This window comes from Pinus tabuliformis, chromosome 9 (assembly GCF_031772625.1).
Source record: "Pinus tabuliformis cultivar Carrire ecotype Pingquan chromosome 9, CPIR1, whole genome shotgun sequence".
In the NCBI taxonomy this organism is placed as follows: domain Eukaryota; kingdom Viridiplantae; phylum Streptophyta; class Pinopsida; order Pinales; family Pinaceae; genus Pinus; species Pinus tabuliformis.
This window is the reverse complement of record NC_142307.1, coordinates 226,886,325-226,906,660: the sequence shown is the minus strand read 5'-3', so window position 1 is coordinate 226,906,660 and position 20,336 is coordinate 226,886,325. Positions and strand designations below refer to the sequence as shown.

Here is a 20,336-nt window from a genome sequence, read left to right as displayed (position 1 = left end):
ATATCTCAAGATCCCGCTGTCTTATTTGCTTCAAACTCAGAGTGCCTCTAGAGCAAACTCTAGCGCAGTTAAATCGAAGTATTTGGATCGCTGGATTGTGAGATAAGTGTTGCCCAATGCAACCTATGTAGGCCAGGCCTAGAAAGAAAGGGAGAAGGTGAGAAAAATATGCTTTAAGGCGATCACCTATGGAAGACTAGTGCCTTTTCCTTTGGGAGAAATGGAGTCAAGAAGATTTCAATGAATCAAGGAGGCCTCTAGAACAATTTCGCATGACAATTAGGGCATGATGAAAATTGCTTCAAGGTCTTTATACTTCAATGTGCAATATGTGATGACTTATCGAGATAAATTTCAATGAAATATCTCTAGGAAGATTCACTTATTCAAACATGGCCCACAACATGATGCAATGCTAATATAATACAAATTTATACCCTTTCACCAAAGAAAAGCAACCAAATTTCGGCCTAGTATAGTGAAAATCCTAGCATCATTTATGTGAATAGAAAAAAATGACAAAATGGCATTAAAAGAGCACTTACATGTGATAACAAGTATATCCAATCATCAACATATGCCAATATAGAAGCTCCAAGACTAAAATGAAGATATTCAAATATCAAAATTCATCCATCCATCCAATTTCGTCCTCCAAAAAGAATAATGAAAATCTCTTAAGAGAGAATGATTAATCCAAGTGATGATGAGAGAATGAATTAAGTGATCATCTATTTGTACAATGTGTAATGAATCTGATTTAGCTTATTTTGGCCTAATTTAGCCCTTAGAATAAAATAATGTGCAAAATAACAAGTACTTTTGGTGACAAGCCCACCAAATAGCTCAATAATACATGAATAAGCCTCTCAAGAGGGTTGAATGATGAATTAAGTGAGTCGTTGGACCTTTGAGGAGGCCTAATGAAGTCCAAAGGGTGCCATGATGTAGAAATGGACTCCCAACATAGTGGACAAGGGGTTGGCCCTTTGTTTTCCAAGCAAAACCTTGTGGTGCTCCCAAGTGGATGTGGGGGGCACGAGGTTATCCTCATGGGTATCCAAATGGATCAGAAATGCTTGCAAACCATCTGTAAGGGCTGGAATGATGACATAAGCCTTGTCTCTGTAGCGGGGAACAATCCTTTGGGCCCTGGAACATTTGCCAAGTGTATGGTGCATTTGTGGAACCCACTGCGCATGGTGATCTAGGTTTATCAACCTCGTCCAAAATGTGGAATAAGAGTAATCATCAAACGCTGCTGGGGATCCAAGAAGTAATCTCGGCTATGGTGGAGGCGCATAGCTCTCAACACCAACCCTACAAGTGCCAAAGTGTGTTATAGACATTTTTGTGCCTTGCAGCTCCAAGCATGAAATGTCCATAAACCAAGGGCTCCTAAGTCCCTAAAAGTGTTGTTCTAACCCCTAAAGGAACAAGGTCAACAAATTACAGCTTCTCCCAGAAGTTCTCCACCAGAAACTACTCAGAATAAGTCAAAACAGGATCATTTCAGCTGCTCCACTGGCTAGCTGCGTTGCATAGCACCTAAACACACTAGCTAGGTGCGTTGCAACGCACCTAAATACACTATGAGGGTGCGTTGGGCGAGAAATGACAAATGGCAGTGTCATTCCGCGAGGTGGAGAGACAATGGAAGCTTCCAGAATCTTCTCCTATGACACTTGCCTCACTGAATTCGACCAAGGATGAGTAAGAGGCCTTCAGTCTCCAAGTGGAAGCAAGAACTGACAGAGAGAAGACACTAATCAAATCACAAGCTGACTCATCCTCCTTGCATACATCTATATATGGATCCCTCATCCTAGAGATCCAGAGGTTGGAATTTTGCACATTGTAAGGAATTGTTGTTGGTTTTGAGACAAATATCAGAGTATTGGGTCATTTATGCTTTGTTGGAGGTGAAGAGGGGCTTCTTTGCTGGGAGGTTGATGCTGGGTCAGGAACCATCGGTTGTAACTCCTCCTGGATCTTCTTGTTTATCAATAAAAACTATTTGAGTTTTTCCTCCATGCTTGTGTTTCATTGATGCTTGTTACATTTGTATGGTTAACTTAAATCTAATCCTAAGTTGTTTATGAATATAGATCCATGTCTTTGTATAGTTTTCTTTTTCTGTGATCTTACAGGTACTTGGTGAAGCTGGGCAAGTAAGGCAGCAAGGAGTTGGAAACTGTCAAAGAAGAGAGAGATTGGATCAAAGGATTAGCGCAAGACACAAGTTGGTTCTTTCTATTCCTCTCTGTCTATAGTTCATAAAGGAAATACAAAAGTAGTTTTTCTCTGTTTGTTTCTAAGGCAGCTATCACACCTTAGTGGGATAGAGCAGTTCTAAATAGACACTTTTCCCTGTAACAAAGTGGCCCTTCGAAGGGCTAGGACTTCGTATAAGGAGACCAAGCCCCAAATGGCAATCCACCTACAATCCTACATAAGATCAAATGCATCCCCTTGCCCTCCAATATAACAAATCATTTGAATAATCAAGTAGAAGAGTTTACAACTCATGGAACCAGTGGGGCAGTTCATGGTGGCATGCCCTTCCATAGTGGGCTTTCGCATGTATAAGTGTCTCCAAGCTCAATAGGGGGTTAGCCAAGGACCCTATAAGATGGTTTCAACCTCTAAAGGGGATGACATGTCCATAGTGCATCCTTCAAGTGGAAGGTGGCAAATGATATAGTAATGGAATAGAGTGGGGATCAGGGGAAACATCCGGGTCACATGTCAAGGTGCTAGGGTAGCTATAATAGGGGAATCCCATACTTGGGTATATAATTGCAGGAGGGAGCAAATCGTGGTACATGAGTTACCTTGACCTTTGTTTTTCCACCCTTCATCATATGCCTTTTGCCTTTTATTGATTTTTCTTCATAACTGCTCGGGGCTCAAGGGAATGAGAGCATGATGTGTAAAGTATAGCAGTGGACACCCCTTTTAAGGTGGGGCAGTTCATCGCCCACTAGGGGTTGGGATAATCATGGGTTTATGAATGATAGAGGAAGCTCATCTAGGGCCTATAGGAACCAGAGTGATGGGCATGGAAGGGGGTATAGCTCATGTATTGGCTTTTGCCCAAGTGCTAAATATGTTTGTCCCGGCCATCTTTTGCATTTTGTGGTACAATTTCCTGTTGAATGTGGCCAATTATGCTTTGTCTTTTATTTTTAGTTGCATCAACCTTCGGGGCATCGTTCCAGGCTCGACCTAAGGTGTGGACAAGGGGAGACGAAGGCTAACTCCATGTGGACCAAGTGGACACATGTGGACCCAAATGGGAAAATGGATGAATGGGGGTAAAATGAGTGGAAGGGGAGTGATGTATGTGGTATTGGGAAGCGGGACCACGCAACCAAAATTGGGATTTCCTGTGAAGTGCCAATCCAAAAGCCAAATGGTCAGTAAAGGAGATCCCACGGGACTAGAATACAAGGGTAACCATGAAATCAAGCAATGGAGACAAGAATATAAGCTTAACCCACTCTTTCTGCCAAATCCCCCCACCAATCTGTGTCCAAAAGTGCCATGACAAGTAAGGAAAATTACTCAACTATACTAATGAAAAGCCATACCTTTGTAAGGCCCACCTTCAAACATACATTCATGACAAGTGGTTGAGGGACCACATAACCGGCTCAGGTGGCGTAGAAAATGGCACATCGATCTATCTAGTGTCTACAAGGGGTTGTTTGCTGTCGATTGAGGACCATCTAGGAGATTTTTTTTCTCCCATACACACTACCCACAGGTGGTGGGTAACAACCCTTACTTGTAACTTGCATCCTCATGAATTCTTCCTCGATCAATTGTCTTACTAACAATCTCATGTTTTGCCTAACTAACCTTTCTGCTAATTCATAGGCAACAAGTGAGACAATTTGTTCCTTCCTTTAAATGGGCAACAACTTGGACTGTTGTAGCTTACAAAAGGCATCATGGATACCCATAACTTTGGCCATGATTTCTAAAATCTTGAGCCTCTTTCCCCAGGTAGGACCCATGGTGTTATGCAACCCTTGCAAGATTTCTACTATCATTTGGAAAACATCCCTGATAATGACATCATTGTAAGAAGGTATAGGTGAAGTTATCCACATGATCTCACGAAGACATGAGGCAACCATAAGTATTATCACTTCACAAAGGTGTTCTAAGAACTTTTTCTGTATCAAGGTAAACATTGATGGTTTTAGGGCCCAATTTAAATTCCTCCAGTTTTATTGTTTTACCTCAAAAAGAAGTGAGTCTAACTTCTCCAATTAAAGAAGGGATTTCACGATCACCTTCATGATCTTCAAATCTGACCCTTGTGCAAAGAGCAAATTTCCCACATCCCTTTCTTTCTGCAGATCCCTTCGCTGCTCTAACTGTCGAATAACATGGACTCTTCTTGAGAAGGGTTTGTTGTTTTGCCTTTTTCTCTGATTATAGCAATCCAAAAAACCAACAGATGCGATGTTGCGTTGTTGCCTTCTCTCTAATTTTTTTCATGGCATTTTAAGCATAAAAACCGATAGCTTGTAGACTTGAATGTAAAAATACACAAGAGGTATTTGTAATAATAATTTATTATATATATATATAAATGTATAAGTGATGATTGCTACAATGAGGACCCTCATATATATATCCAAGCAGGTGTCCTTTTGTGACAGGGCATACCTTAGACATGCCTTTTCACTTAACTTAATGACTAATTAACCTAATCAATATTTGATTATTCACTATTTACATTTATTTTACTTGTTATGAATTATATTCATAACATAGCCCCTTCCTTTGGGAGCTTTGTCCTCAAAGCTTTAATGCTGTGGATTTTCTTCACTTAGTGTCTGTCGTCTTGATGTCTATAATCTGGCCAACCTCTCGTCATGTAGCTCATCAGTAATATTCCCTTGGATTTTTTTTTAAAAGCTGTCTTAAAGCTAGGATTTCTCTATCTCCACTTTATTTTTATTTTTATTTTTTAATACTGAACTCTTTTCTTTTTTTACTGTTTTTTTTACACTTGTTTTAACTGTTTGTTTTTTTGTTTTTGTAAATGTTACTACACAATAAGAAATATATATGTTATGGGCTGATAATCATAATTATAACATTTGAGAGTTCATTTATGAGTTATTGAAAGCCCAAGGTACTTCACGCGTGATATCCTCCAGCTCTGGTGGAGTAAGATCATTTTTAATGTTGAAAACTCTTCGGCAGACCATGTCGAAAAGACTCCTGATATGCAAATATTGGGCAGCGAGTGCAAGTTGAAACAGAGTCGAACAATCCACCTTGACAAGGTCCACATCCCACGGGTCAACATCGTCTGGGGTCTCCATGGGACATGGGGGGTGATCGACATGATGTGTGCAATATTTGATAATATTTTCTAAAATCTCGCTGGACATAGACAACAGAGGAATGGGATTTTCAGAGCCGAAGTCCTCCACCATCTTCTTTATTATCACCGACTACAACGCCACTGCTTCTTGCACATTGAATACTTTTCTATTGGAGGTCTTCAGTTTCACAATCTGACCATTGCGTATGTCCCCCCAACACAATTTACTCTGTATGCACAGGTCAAAGGTGTGTTGGGTGTGGGGTTTGTCTGCAACATGGTTGACGCTGACGGGCTCGATAGACCACGCAGCAGAGACAACAAGTACCCACCGAACATATATATACATAGAGCCCAATGAACCTACGCAAGACATGTTGTTTGACCTTTGATAGAAGACACACCCCTCGTCACACCTGCCGACAGAGAATTTACAGCAGAAGAATGTGAAAGAGAACGATGTGCTAGTGTAGATGCAGACATACTCAAGTCCAGTCATTTCCGTCCACTCTATTCGTTGTACCTCCAGCCCATTTGTTGCGATGTTTTCTTCTCTTGTCGTGGAAAGACTAGAAAGACTCGCCCGTGGACATTTGACGGGTAGCGGTTTGGAAAGCTGCATTGGAGTGGATACTGTCGAAATGTTGGGCGGATTGAAGACGGGATTGAGAGCAGCGCGGAGTGGGAGTGGCAGAGTTTCGTGGGCAAGGGTTGAACATCGGATAGGGTAGCGGATGGGGACACGAGCGACGGTGTGATTGGAACGATGTTAGCCGACTGAAATACGCAGCAGATTGAAATGTCAGCGGGTAACCCACGTGGATGGTTGACTAGCTTGTTATTTAAATTTGCTGTAAAACTTGCTTGGATTTCCTTTGAAGCAGCGAAACCATTTAGCATGCCCTGCATCTTTAATGTCAATTTATTACCACACTGCTTCTTCAACTCGAACAATATGTTTTGTTTACCTCTCCCATTTTCGCTTGTAGGACGGGCAAGGATTGATTGCAGTTGATTTGAATTCAAAACATTCTCGGAGAGAAAAGTTGCACAGTGAGGCATGAAAAATAGCGTTGGTCTATCCACTGCCCATCTGCAATTTTCGTTGACAGAGAGACAAGTACAGTCGAGGGCATTTATGGCAATTTCGTCGAATGAAGACACAAGCGGATCATACACAACGATATCATTAATCCATTCAAATTTCTCCCTCATTAAAATGGCAAAAGCCAACTGCATGCAACTACACTGTACCTCATACTCTCTCACGTAATATTCTTCGATAGGCTCGAGCCCTCCAAGGCCATAGAGAACTAGTTGTAACTGTAATATTCTTCGATAGGCTCCAGCCCTCCATGTATGCACGTTATTTTTTAACCCAAAGTCAATGCCAAACACTTTAAGGTTTTTGGCACCCATTTTGTCTGCAAAATTGTGTATTTTTGGTAACTTCTCTTTGTGAATCTGATCTTCATGGCTGTTGTTGGTGAAGGTGATCTGATCTTCTTTCTTTTTCTCCAATTCTTTCCCACTGCTCTTAATTTTTTGTGTGATCCAAGAGATTGCTTCTTTCAGCTCGAGGAGTTTTGGTTGCTTATCAAGTTTAGCTTTTTTCCTTGCTGTCTTCTTTTCATAAAGCAAGACCTCCTTGAGATATGCAACTTGCTCTTTTTTATCCTTGATTTGAAGTTCAAGGTTCTTTAGTGATTTTGACACATTGTCAAGGTTTTCTTTCTCCACTTCAAGCGCTCTTTCATCTGCCAACTTTGGATCAAAATCTTCTTGTTGTCCCAAATCTTTCTTTTCTTTCTGTGCCTTTTCTTTCTGAGTCGCCTTCTCTTTCTCCTCGTCTAGAATATCCATTGGTTCTAGCTGACTTGGAGGTGGGCGTAATGGAAACTCCAGCTCTAAGGGAGGGACTACTGGTTTCTCCTTTTTCCTTTGCTCATATTGTTGTTCTTCTTCTGATTCATATTGATCCACTTCATCATGTATTATATCATCCTGATGTAATCCCCTTTGTTCACTTCTTCCCTCCTCTGAAGTAACCCTACCAACACTTTGCTCTGGACTATGTTGAGAAGCATATTCAGGTTGTTCTTCCTTGCCAGAATAACCAAAAACATCATGCATATCTATTGTTGAACGAGTTACATGGTGATCATCACCTTGATCACTTAGTTCTCTAACTAGCTCGGTATCTGCTCCTTCTCCTTTACTTTCAACATCAACTTCATCTGAATCATCATCTTGATCTTTTTTAATTTCTTCATTGTTATTATCATCTTCCTTATTATTGATTTCCTTTCGACATTCTTTAACTTCTGCATATGATTTTTCTAAACGCTAAAATGCTTCTTGAATTTTACTAAACTGCTCAACGCATTCAGGACATGAACGTAATGGCACATTGTGCGGCGAACAATGTTCAAAGACCCACATGATTATATTGTGTGCCATGGCTCTGATACCACTGAAGCATAAAAACTGATAGCTTGTAGACTTGAATGTAAAAATACACAAGAGGTATTTGTAATAATAATTTATTATATATATATAAATGTATAAGTGATGATTGTTACAATGAGGACCCTCATATATATATATTCAAGCAGGTGTCCTTTCGTGACAGGGCATGTCTTTTAGACATGCCTTTTCACTTAACTTAATGACTATTTAACCTAATCAATATTTGATTATTTACTATTTACATTTATTTTACTTGTTATGAATTATATTCGTAACAACATTTTTCGGGCCTTCTAAGGCCTATTTCCATCTCTCTGACTCAACAAATCTCAGACAGACAATAAAAAATATGTATGCATTGTACTACACTTTCAGCAACATATACCATGACATCAAGACACAACTATACAGAGCCTTTGATAATAACCATGACTAACATATACAGTGACAGCAAGCAAGACTCTGCTGCAAGTGTCTGTAGAGGTAAACATATATGTATATGCTTGGTCACCAATCTATGGTCAATCCAAGGGTAAATTACACAACAAAACATAATGCACCATATTCTGGCTCCAATAGTTATACACACTGTCACTTAACCCTGGTCGAACCAATAGTTGCACGCACTTGGTTTCTCTCTTTGCTACAACAACACTATACCATTTTCTATGTCTGCTACAACAACACTATTTCTTCTCTGGTCGATCCAATGCTTAAATAAAGATCAACGCCCAACCGATCTGTTGTAGGTATACACGATTGCTGCCATTGGTCATAATGCTATGCCTTTGGGTTTTAAACCTCAACTTGTAATAATAAACACTCAGTTGCCACATAGAGGGGATAATAAGATATTAGTTTTGATGTTGCCGAAAGTGACCACCTTGACCTTCAGTAGGAATGAATCAGCCTTCTGAAAAGGAAACCAATGTTTCTTAGGTAAGAATAATTATGTTGCTATTTGAATGATGACTGGCACAAGGGATGTGATTTCAGATATGTGACCTTTTGGACAATATCGCACTAGATGACATTACACCGCTCCTAGCATTATTTCCTAGAGATTACTGTGCAATCAAATCCGAGCTACCATACTGTTGCAAGGAGGTTTGATAGGCAAGAACTATAACATTATGCCCAACAATCAATCGAAACCCCATACATCGACATAGGTATAGAAACACAACAATGTGTTAGAAAATCAGAAAAGCAGAAAGATAGTGCAACAACAATCAATCGAAACCCCATACACTGACATAGGTATAGAAACACAACAATGTGTTATAAAATCAGAAAAGCAGAAAGATAGCGCAGATTCTTGTCCAAGCGGATTTGAAATACCCTAAGGGATTTCGTAGGGTGCCCTAGCTAGGCCGTCTATGATAGGAGGCCGAAAATTTTGGAGGAGAAAAAGAGAAGTAAAAGAGGGGTGATCACTATTAGAAAATTAGAAAGGCAGAAATATTTTCTTGATATATATAATTACTTGTGACTTTCATATCTTTATGTTCTTCTTTTATCTTTTAGTTCATCAAGCAATTACCAAAACAATAGCACAAAGCTCACAGACACCAGATATAGGCGGACAACCATGGAAAAACCCCTTTCTAGGGGAAAGCCCAGTCAACAACTCTTCCTTAATAACTTCTTGAGATAATCCAAGACTTTTGACCTAGACACAGACTTCCTCCACACCAAGTCAGCCCTTTCTTCCTTCTTGCAGATGATATTTCTTTAACAACAACTTGCACTAGTAAATTTCGACCCAGCATCTGGCAGCAACAACAACTACAACTTCGATTTGACAAGAGAGACTTCGATCTCCTAGAGGAATCCACATGAGAGAGAGATAGATAGCCCAAAATTTCGATCTTGACCTTTTCTTCTTTCTTTTCCAACTTCAGACTCCTTTTAGCCTCCTTTTTCAACTTTGCACTTTTCCAGCGCTTCTTCTTGGATATCGAACTTGAGTGAGAGAGTGTGTTCCAAATGAATTCGGATCGCTTGTATTTATAGGCTTCTGGTGAGGTCGAATTACCCAGATTGAGGCCGACTTGATCTCCTTGAGGCCGACTTGGTGTGGAGGTGACAAATAGCTTATTTGACTCAATAATAAACATTTTTACATGATTCAAAGGCCCAAGTAGGGTCTCTTTTAATGGATAATGACTCTAATGACTCAAAATAAATCCTAAAAGTCCTCAATGGGGATTTTGACCTAAAACATGATGACCCCAACATGGAATTCATGCTTTAATAAGTCATATTAATAATAATAAAAATTTCTTTTTCTTTCTTTTGATAAATACAATTCATTATGACTCAAATACAATTCATGAAGATTGAACTTGGTTACTTTTTTCAACACAATGCACAACTAAATCACATTAGCTTTCCATCGACCAATTACACATGAATTACCTGATCAATCCCACATGCTGGATGTAATCCTTAGCCCGATGCACAACATATGCTACAAGCATATTTTCTTTTGCACTTTCGATCCCTTGTTCCATACACAGGCAAAAAACAAAGCGTACTTTGTCCATCAACATACATTATTCAGACACATCAATACAAATCGTAGAGCATCTTAAACCTTCCTTGCTCCCATGCATTCCTCGATGGCACGTAACCACACAATTACCATCCATGCACGTCTCTTAACATTGTAACAATACACAATCTGAACCACAATCATTGCGAAGGGGCAATTGGATTTCCCTTGATATGCCCTAATCCCTCATGACACTATTTTGGCTGGGATTGAGTTGCTGAGAATGGATATCTGCATGTTCTCTGATGCACTTGTTTAATTGCTAACATTGCTCGTCTCGGTAGGTGCTACTATGACATGCATGTCTAGTGTGAAAACATATCCCAAACGCTATCCAATCTTAAACTCCTCTCGCAACTAGAGCGCAACTTTGCTCTATGGGTTACTTAACCCTTCAACTATCAACTCGATCCTGCTAAAATTGGAATGAAACCCTTCATTCCCCAGTCTAAATGAGTTTCGATCTACGAATAGACCCTCATGCATCTTGAACTTGACATTAGTTTCCTTCAAATCCACAATTGGCAAAGATCATGCTTTGATACCACTGTAATATTCCTTTTGGAATTTTGCTTAAAATTTTTGCTCTGATTCCATTGTAATATCCCGAATAATAATTTGACAAAATTTTCTAGAAATTTTCTTCAAAAAAACACACCATAAAATTTTATTTAAAACACAATGAATTAATGGTACAAGTAGTAAATTTGGCCATCTTAAATATGACAACTCAAAATAATCAAAGACACATGCAACAAATCTCAACCTTATTATATATTAATATGGAATCTGATATTACATGCCAATATAAAATAGCTAGAAAATGGCTGTGATGGCATCCAAAATTACTCGGGCAATATAGCTCACGGCCTCCCAAAATTGAAACTGGAAAGGGAGTCCAAATTGTAGATCTGGGTGATCCCCACTTCCAACCCACAAATCTACTCTAGATTGAGTCATCAACTGATGCCGATGAAGCTTAATGAGATTTCTGAATGAAACCTCCACAATAGTGAGTCGGGGTTTCGTCCAACACACCAAGAAACCCAAGGGTTTTCGTTCTAGGGCTCTCTGAACCTGAAAACCAAGTTCTCAAAAGAACTCTCCAATAGAAAATATCCAAATCCAAGATGACCCCAAATGACTTGCTTCCTCCCTTTTTAAAAATCTGATGGATCTCTCCAATCTTCTAGATGCACCTTTATTTTATTATTTCATTTCCATTCTAGAGGCTTCTCCCTTTTATTTTATTTAAGTGACTCTTTTAATTTTATTTTATTTAAGTCACTTTTAATAGTGGAAAATGGTTAATCTGCCTCCACGATTTTTTTGGCCACTGAAAGTCATTTTTACCATCTGATCCTATAGATCTCTTCATCCTGGTTCCAATGAGCGACTACACTAAGGTGTTTCTCCAAATATTCTGTTCCAAATAACGCTTTTAGAGAATTTAATTAAAATAGGTTGATAATAAACCAGTTTTACTGGAATTGTCGGAATGCGACAAAACCGGGAACGAACTGTGCAGAATTGACCTTGATGATGAAATATAAGCAAGTGAACCCCGTTGGGCCCCATAAAACTCCTCCAAAACCCTCTGGGCCCACTTATGACGTAATCTCGCTCCTGTGACCTGGCCGTTCATAAATGGGGATATTACACAATTCCAGACAGATAAGTGTTCATAAATGTATCTAGGAAATGTGTTGAACTAGTACTGAATTGTTAATGTTTCTGCAATGGTTGAAGTAGTTACCAGTTTGTTCTTCTAACTGCCTGTTTTTCCCTGCATTTATGATTTATGGTTTCGTGAATAATTGAATGGTTACATCTATGATGCATAAATCTGTTCTGTCATGCTTGCTTATGGTAAATAGTTAATAACAAAACAATGAATTCGGTTTCTTAGTATATTGGTGGGAACTTGGGTGGTTAAAAGCAGTGTGGAAAAAGTCGCGATTAAATCGGCAAAGTCCATTTTTTTGGACTAGCCGATTTAATCGGCCGACTTTTTGGCAATTTTTTCCCAGTTGAAAAAGTCGGGATTAAATCGGGACTTTTTCCAAACAATCGTGAGCGAGGTAGTTTCTTTAACGACTTTTTTTTTGTTGTTGAAAAAATGGGGATTTTATTGAAAAAGTCGAGATAAAATCGGGAGTTTTTCCAAAAAATCGTGAGCAAGGTAGTTTTTTTAACAATTTTTTTAATATATATTTTTAAAATGAATATTTTTGTATTTTTTTTTTTTAATTTTGCCGACTTTTTCAAAAACCTCGTGACTTTAACGACTTTTTCAATTTCTGGACCCTTGCTGATTTAATCCCGACTTTGAGTTTTTCCACATTGGTTAAAAGTACCCAATATCCTCACAGTGCACATTGGGCATTGGGTACATTACACAGCACATATACCTATCTGAGGGATCCGAGAATCTGTTTCTAACAATGTAATTTCGCCAACATGACACAAGAATACAAGAGCCAAGCATCACCTATATGATGCGAACAGTACCACGCCAGTGGCATCCCCAGTGTCATGTTTACAAGGATATCTACTGTTTTCCCAAAAGAATATCTTCTGCTGACAATGTTGATGTTATTAGTTGGAATTTATATGTACATTTTGATCGTTCCTCTATTTTTTTTAAAGAAGTGTAGGTGACTGTTATGAAGTTTTCGAAAAAGCAGCAAAGCTCCCGCCTTACGCATTATGTTGTCATCCCAGTTTGAGTCAGGACTTTGTAAAAACCTACTTCAGGAGTACGCACAGAAACTGAACTTGCCAGTTCCTTCTTATTGTTGCAAAAAGTCAAGGGAGGGACATACAGGCATCTTTATTTCTACTGTCGAGATTGCAGGGATTTCCTATGTAGGAGGTCCTGCAAAAAACAAGAAGATAGCAGAAATTAAGGCTGCCCGAACAGCACTGTCAGAAATCGAAACAAAGTATTGTAAGTTTCTCTCTATTGCTGATTATTTTTCATTCTCTTGAAACTTCTGATAATGCTCTGTTTTACTTCTTTACCAACTGTTGTAAATACGGAGCAAAGTACTGATGATCTGCCGTGGTGCTTCATCTGGTGAAAGCTAAAAAGCGGAAGAGTGAGGATCAAGAGATGGTGGTGAGTGCCGGGGAAGAAGTGAAGCAATTAGGGGTTGTGATGGTTGATGCTCTGGGGGAGTCTGAACAACATAATCAAGGAGACATCATAACAAATGGCCTGGGAAAAAATGAACAAGATAAGCAGGAGGTAGACCATGAAATTCATAAATTTCCATCAAATAAAGAAGAAAAGAAGAATGGAACCCCAGATTTTCCAGGGAGTGATGAACAAAATAAGCAGCTGTCAAACCAAGGGACTGAGAAACTTCCAGTGGAGAAAGAAGTGCAGAAACTGAAAGAAGAGCACGAAGAGCATGGGACTCAAGAGGAGATCTCTCCTCTTGAATAGAATGGTCATTCTCATTAGCCAGGCTTGGTCGTCTTGGTATGTTCAGGTATATTGCCTTTTGATATTCATAATTTCAGATATATGCCAGTAGTTATCTTTTATTTCCATGCTAATCTCTAGCACAGAATGGACATTCTCATTTGCCAGGTTTGGTCATCTTGGTATATTCAGCTAGGTTGCCTTTTGGTATTAATCAGTTCATATTTATGTCAGTAGTTATTTTTTGTTTCCAAGCTATCTGAGGAGTTTAAACTGGTAGTCCATAAATGTAATTTGTGGCTTAGGGAAAACAAATATATGCACAGATATTCAATACTCCTTAAACAATGGTTCAATTGCAAGAATCATGGGAAAAAGGTATTTTAAAAGAGATTGTTCTTGTGGGAGTAACGAGGTAATTTGGCATGAATCTCCAAGAAGATTATTGAATCATAGTGGTCCATGTCTAAGATAGGTGGAAATTTATCTTGAATCTCTGCATGTTTGGCGATTGGTGGTTCCCAAACTTGATCTGTTGTTCCACATGTTTTTGTATGAATTAGCCACATCGGAACCTTAAGCATACGTTCATGATAACTTTCTTCAGGATTTTATGGAGAACAAAAGGTACAATGTGTCAAAGCAGATTACTTGTAATGAAGATTTGCTGACTGTTGTAGCTTCCCTTTTCGTTCTACCTCCAATTTGTTTCTTATGGAAAATTCTTGGTAAACTCTCGAAGATGAGACACCTGATGATGTCTTACAGAATCACCACTGTTGGGGTGAACCCCAAATCAGTACTACTGGTTTGTAAGTCTAATTGGATTTCATTAATGATTCAAAGACAAGTGTGCATAGACAGCAAAGTTGCCTTATTTCCATCTGGCAATCTTCGTTTCTGATTATTGTTGGTAAGGTGTCTTAATCTTGTGTATCTTTGGTTCATTTACTTTTTATCTTAGAAGCTGTCAACCTGTGGGTGAAGTAGTTTGTAGTGGCCGTACTAAATAAAGAGCCATTACTGAACTGTGAAACTATAAAGATGGTGAATCTGTGAAACTGTAAAGATGGTGAAACTGTGAAACTGTAAAGATGGTGAAGCTGTAAAAATTTACCGAACTGTTTGAAATAGTATTAATTGATTTGATGAAGTACTTACCTGGTCTGCTACTGCTGTTGCGATGAGGACGCTGCAGAACTTCTCCAGAGCTCTCGTTACCGAATGACCAAAACCACCCAGCCAAATCGAGTATACCTAGATACTCGATCCAGTATGCTTCTCAACCGATGCATACCGTTCCCCCGTGCCCAGAAACTTCAAAACAAGCAAGGCTCAATAGTTCTGAATCAATAGTTCCGAATCATAACCAGTATGTGTAAATTTCCTCTCCTTCCTCCTCCAACAGCACCCGAATCAGTTTCTTTCCCACTCACAGCAAATACCCTCTCAAGGCAAAGAACACGGACCCCCTTCCCCCTCCCTTCGGCCTCTCCTTATGTACCCTTTATTAGCGGTGGTTGCTCCCTCCACCTATGAGCCCACCGCTTCCCTTCTCAATGACACCTCTCAACATGCAGAGTCGTATCTTATCTTCAGGATATTTTAACATGTGCCATTTCACTTTGATTAAAATTTTTATATGTTTAATTAAAAGTCCTAAGTCCTATGTTTAATTATTTGTTCTATGCTTTATTTTGATTTAATTTATCCCTTTAATAATTCATTCACATACTTTATTAAAATTTCTCAAATAGATAATTATATAACCTGATTTTTAAGACTTTACATAATTCTTTACATTTATTTTCTTTATAACCCTTTTTACTTTATACTTTTAAACTTAATATCATTGGTAATCGCTCATTAATCATGAGGCATTAAGTAATATGTGCTGATGGGTGAATGCGACTTTTCTATATGAAGGGGTGTCAGGATATTTAATATTTTAGGTAACTTAGAATATAGTTAATAGTGCAGTGCATGCGATACATGCATATGTAGCTATCATATGCATGCATCGTATGCATGCTAATATTCTCGTGCTCTCTATATTAATGATGGGTCATTACATACACCCCTCCTTCAGAAAACTTCGTCCCGAAGTTAGAGTTCAATACTTATAATAGTGATTAGTACATTCTTGTTCGGATTGAGTATTGAGGTTAAATTTTTACTTAATGTGAGAACACTATAAAATTGGTGTTTTGAATACTTTTAGGTTTATAACTTAATGATCATGTTTTACTTCATCAGGCCCCCCCCAGGCTATCACTACATCATCCTATCCTTCCTAATCTCTTCCGCTCCCATCCTATCCGTCCTCTACTTGCTGTTCAACCATAGGCCAATGGACTGCTTATGTAAATCAGTTGTAAAGCAATATAAACCATCTCAAATAAATTGATCAACTATACCACCACATGTTAGCATGCTGATCTCCTTTACCCAACTATCGGATTCCTTTGTAATTCCAACAATCCATCAATAAATCTAACATCCTTAACATCATATATAAAATCTTTTATTATGTTCACTTCGAGTTCTCCGTTCACTTTTCTTCATTATTCCAAACCTTACTCCTACAAAATATTATCCAAAAGCGATACCTCCCCTGTGATCAAAGTAGTACTTTATGATCATTGTCACCATAAAATCAGCACACAAACAACATTAGCCGAGAATATATTACTAACTATGCAACTACGTAAAACATCGTTTTAAAAAGGATCAAGTGAGTGCAATCACCATAGAGTTTAAGGAATAAACTCACGCAAAAGATAATAGAATCAAACAGAAGTGCAATATAGAACTGTACAAATAAAGTTATCTTTGTAAATGCTAGGATTGATTCATCCAATGATAGAGTCAATTTATGTTTTAAAACACTTGAGGGAACTATTAATGTTCAAGCTAAAAGCATTACATCATCCTAAAGTTTTAAACTATAACTGGTACTTGCTCTCAAATTTATAGCCTTTTTCAGTAGAGAAAGCAACATACGAAGCATATTATTCTGCTTTAGGAGCGGCACGAAATACTTGACAGCATTTCTGAATCATTCACATTAACATCTATTCCACTTGCCATCCAAACTAATTCGTATGATTGTCATCTAAACTATTTCATTTCTCTACAACCATTGGTTGCATTGTCTAAATAAATTGTCATAAATAATCAACCAAGTTCTTGTTGGATTTTGGAGCTATGTTCGGTCTTCAGAATTGGTCTTAGCCCTCCAAAATAAAGAGAAATAACAAATATGGATTGTATTTCAAGCCACCCTAATTAATTTTCTTGGGGTTATAAGGTATGCTGTGTTTGCCCTCTGCTGGTTCTAAATGTCATCCCTTTAACGGTCAATGACAATTCCATTTTACTTTTTCTAATTATTCCTCTCTTCTAGCTAGTTTAAAGAAAATAACTTTACCTGATTTATATTGTACTTAGTAAGGGGTGGCTTACCACATCCAGCAGATTAAGATATTAAGTTCAATTTAGAATTTGTCCAGCTTATTATGTGAACACTCTTTTATGATAAGTCTATAAAGTTTGATTCAGTCCAACTAATTTTAACCTGAAAAAAAAAAGTAACAAAGTGTACTTTTTAAAAACATATTCTTGCAGCAACATTAAATCCTTGGCAAATCTGTATTGCCTTCGAAATATTATACACTGTAAATAATAATAATAATTTTATGGAAAATGTTTGACCTTTTTATGTTTTATCTATTTTATGGAGTATACGCAATATTTCTAATTTAACTCATTAATTTTGCACCCATAAGGCATGTCTCCCTTTTCAATTGATGAATCTTTCTCTAGAAGTCTGCCAAATGGAGTACTTTAATTTAGCAAGGTAGAAATTTATTAAGCATGTCAAATTGATACAAGGCTAACAGACCTCAATTTCAACAAATTCACCTGTTTAAAAAAGGTTGACCAAAATGACCCTAAACCAGGTGAATTAATTTTCCAGGAGGCTAAAAGTAGACCCACAGTAGCTAGTTCATCATGTCCTTCAATACACTAATAAGTCTGCAATTTCAGTCTAAATATAGTTCAACCACACTTACAGAATGCAATGTGAAGCTACAAACAACCCAGACAAATGATGGTAAAATCTGGATGTACCCACTGAGGAATTACAGAAACATAGGTGAATCAAGAAGAGATAGCTATTACCTCATACTATCTGTATCTTTCAATATGATAAGACATAGGAACAAGGGAACAACTAAAATGAACCCCTTAATTTGCTCTAAGAGAATGAAGATGACTAATTTGAAGCATGCATCTCTAGATACAACAGAATCATGTGTCAATAACCATCGCTATGTCACAACGGTGCCACCCTTTATGACAGGGAAATCATTGTCGATGAAATACAACATTCATTCATAAAACTAACACGACCTAAAATCTATAGACTATGAGTGCATCAATCCACAATAAAACCAGTATTTGCAGGGAATAGAAGAGTACATATGGTTAATGTCTAGAATTCAGGAACGAACAGTGTGCTCTAACCAATGTTTCTCAGTAAGACTGGCATAAATTATACCCACAAGGCAAATGAAAATGCACGAATACATACCTCACTAACCCTGGAAGGGTGAAAGACGGGAGTTTCAGATGACCCAAAGTCAGCAGCCATGCATTTTTCCGGCCATACAAAGACCACTTCAGGCAGAGAAGGGCACGGGCAAAAGGCCAGTGTGGATCCTCCGAGAACGATACCAGGAGCCAGACCAAGGACGAAGAAGATAAGGCAAGCAGCAGCCATGTCAGTCCAAAACAATCAACTGTAAAAATTATAAAGATGAAGACCCCACTTAACTTCGATCCGGTGCCCTCGTCATCAGCATAGTCCTCGGCATCCTCATAGTAGCACTTATATTGTGGGTAGCTGATTCCCGACTGGTAACGGTTGGATTTCAACGTCCGGAGGTTAAAATGCCGTATATACAAAACAAGAAAACGCTTTCTCCGGAAAAAATTTATTCAATTTCAAGGGCAATCCATAATATTTAGAGTCTGACGAAGAAAGAGCAGGGTACTGGAGTCCTCTTCCTCCATAAGAGACCAAACGGAGGCAGTTGGCAGGTAACATTTCGAAAAATATAAGACAGACACCTTCAAAATAGCATATACGCCCTAAAGATTCGCGTCCCGTTTTCGGTTCTCGCTGAAACCTTGTTTCTCGCCATTCTTAAAGCACGCACGCACGCCCGTTCCGTGTGCAATCCTGCCAGAACCTCCTTCATCGCCATTGTTGGGGTTTTAACGTGTTGGCATGTTAAGATGTTCTCTCTCGAGGACGGTGATAGAAAATTGTTGGCCGTCCATCTGCCACTGGCCATGAAAATTGCTGTTGAATGTAATTTGATACATGTTCCAGACGAAGAAGCTCATCTTCAGCAGATAAGTGATGCATAAAAAACTTCAGGAACATACTGTCCAGCAGCTGTGGCTGCTGTGGCTGCAGTTTCATGACTGATTGTCTTTAATTCAGGAGTTGTGATGAAATACTCCGATGAAAGAATCCTGTTCAGTCTCTCCCTCAAATTTTTATAAGAAAGAGATGAGTTTGTGTGAATGGGCTGGTCCGAGTCGCATAACCACTGCCTTGCATGATGCACACAAATCTGAAAGGCATCCTTGTGTGAAATAGTTGCATTAGGTGGCCTCGATGTCATAAATGATCCAATCATCGATAATGCATCAAGATCTTCTTCTCGGAGATGATCTGTAGCATCCTTCGTGACATAATCATAGGAAAGACAAGAAATTCTTTCATGCGTTTTTGTCCACATAATTGATGCGAGTCTATTAAGAGAACAGACATTGAATAATTTTGCAAAATACAGAACCTTCAAGAGGTCTGCAACGGCAATTATATCGGGAGCCTCTTTGTCCATTGCAGAGCTCTCCTCGTGGTCCTTTCTAGATTCTTCGGAGCATCCATTTGCCATAATTCCTTTCCCGTCAGAGTCCTCATTATTTAAGCCTCCATCATCGGCGAAGCTGTGTTCTTTATCGGTTACAGAACTGTGTTCTTTATCATTTGTAGAACCGCCGTCTTCATCTGGTCTCTTGAGAACAAAATCCACGAATTCCTCCTGCTCTTTGTTGATAACCTTTCCGTGTGATTTGTTCTCTTCAATTTGCAGAATCCGATTATACTTTTTACGGAGGGCTCTTATACGCTTGTTTAACAAGCAGACAACAGAACTTTCTTTGTGAAGGGATGAGGAATTCACAGAACCTTCGGGTGTTCCAGGAATTACTTCGGAATTCGCCATAAAAATACCTATCTCATCAATTGCAAATTTCACCCACTGTTACGCGAAAATATCATCCACTGTTACGCGCCTTTGTGTAAAGCTGGTTCACATCTCTGCAATATCATGAAATTTGAGAAACCGGAGAAATATTTACGTTCTTCTTAGCAGCGAACCAGCATAATTACACAATTAGTCCTTTTAGGGCAAATATTTATTTTTTTTTTTCCGCCCTAAACATTGTTT

At 38.6% G+C, this 20,336-nt stretch overlaps 2 protein-coding genes and 1 pseudogene across 10 annotated transcripts in view; 1 reads left to right on the top strand and 2 right to left on the bottom strand.

Annotated features, from left to right (window-relative positions):
• The window catches only part of LOC149148004 (ras-related protein RABH1e-like), a 479,517-nt gene that overhangs the window by 73,648 nt on the left and 385,533 nt on the right, over positions 1 to 20,336 (bottom strand). The gene's annotated exons all lie outside the window — the stretch shown is intronic.
• LOC149148005 (double-stranded RNA-binding protein 1-like) overlaps positions 1 to 20,336 on the top strand; it is a 127,694-nt gene that overhangs the window by 83,799 nt on the left and 23,559 nt on the right. For 2 of the 3 annotated variants that reach the window (XM_089441569.1, XM_089441568.1), the window contains exons 3-4: positions 13,101 to 13,326; positions 13,463 to 13,873. In XM_089441569.1, coding sequence (XP_089297695.1) covers positions 13,101 to 13,326; positions 13,463 to 13,827 — 591 coding nt within the window. In that variant the 3' untranslated portion in view covers positions 13,828 to 13,873. The remainder of the gene's footprint in view (positions 1 to 13,100; positions 13,327 to 13,462; positions 13,874 to 20,336) is intronic. The other variant, XM_089441570.1, reaches the window with a different exon arrangement.
• LOC149148006 (uncharacterized) lies at positions 18,410 to 20,298 on the bottom strand (annotated as a pseudogene).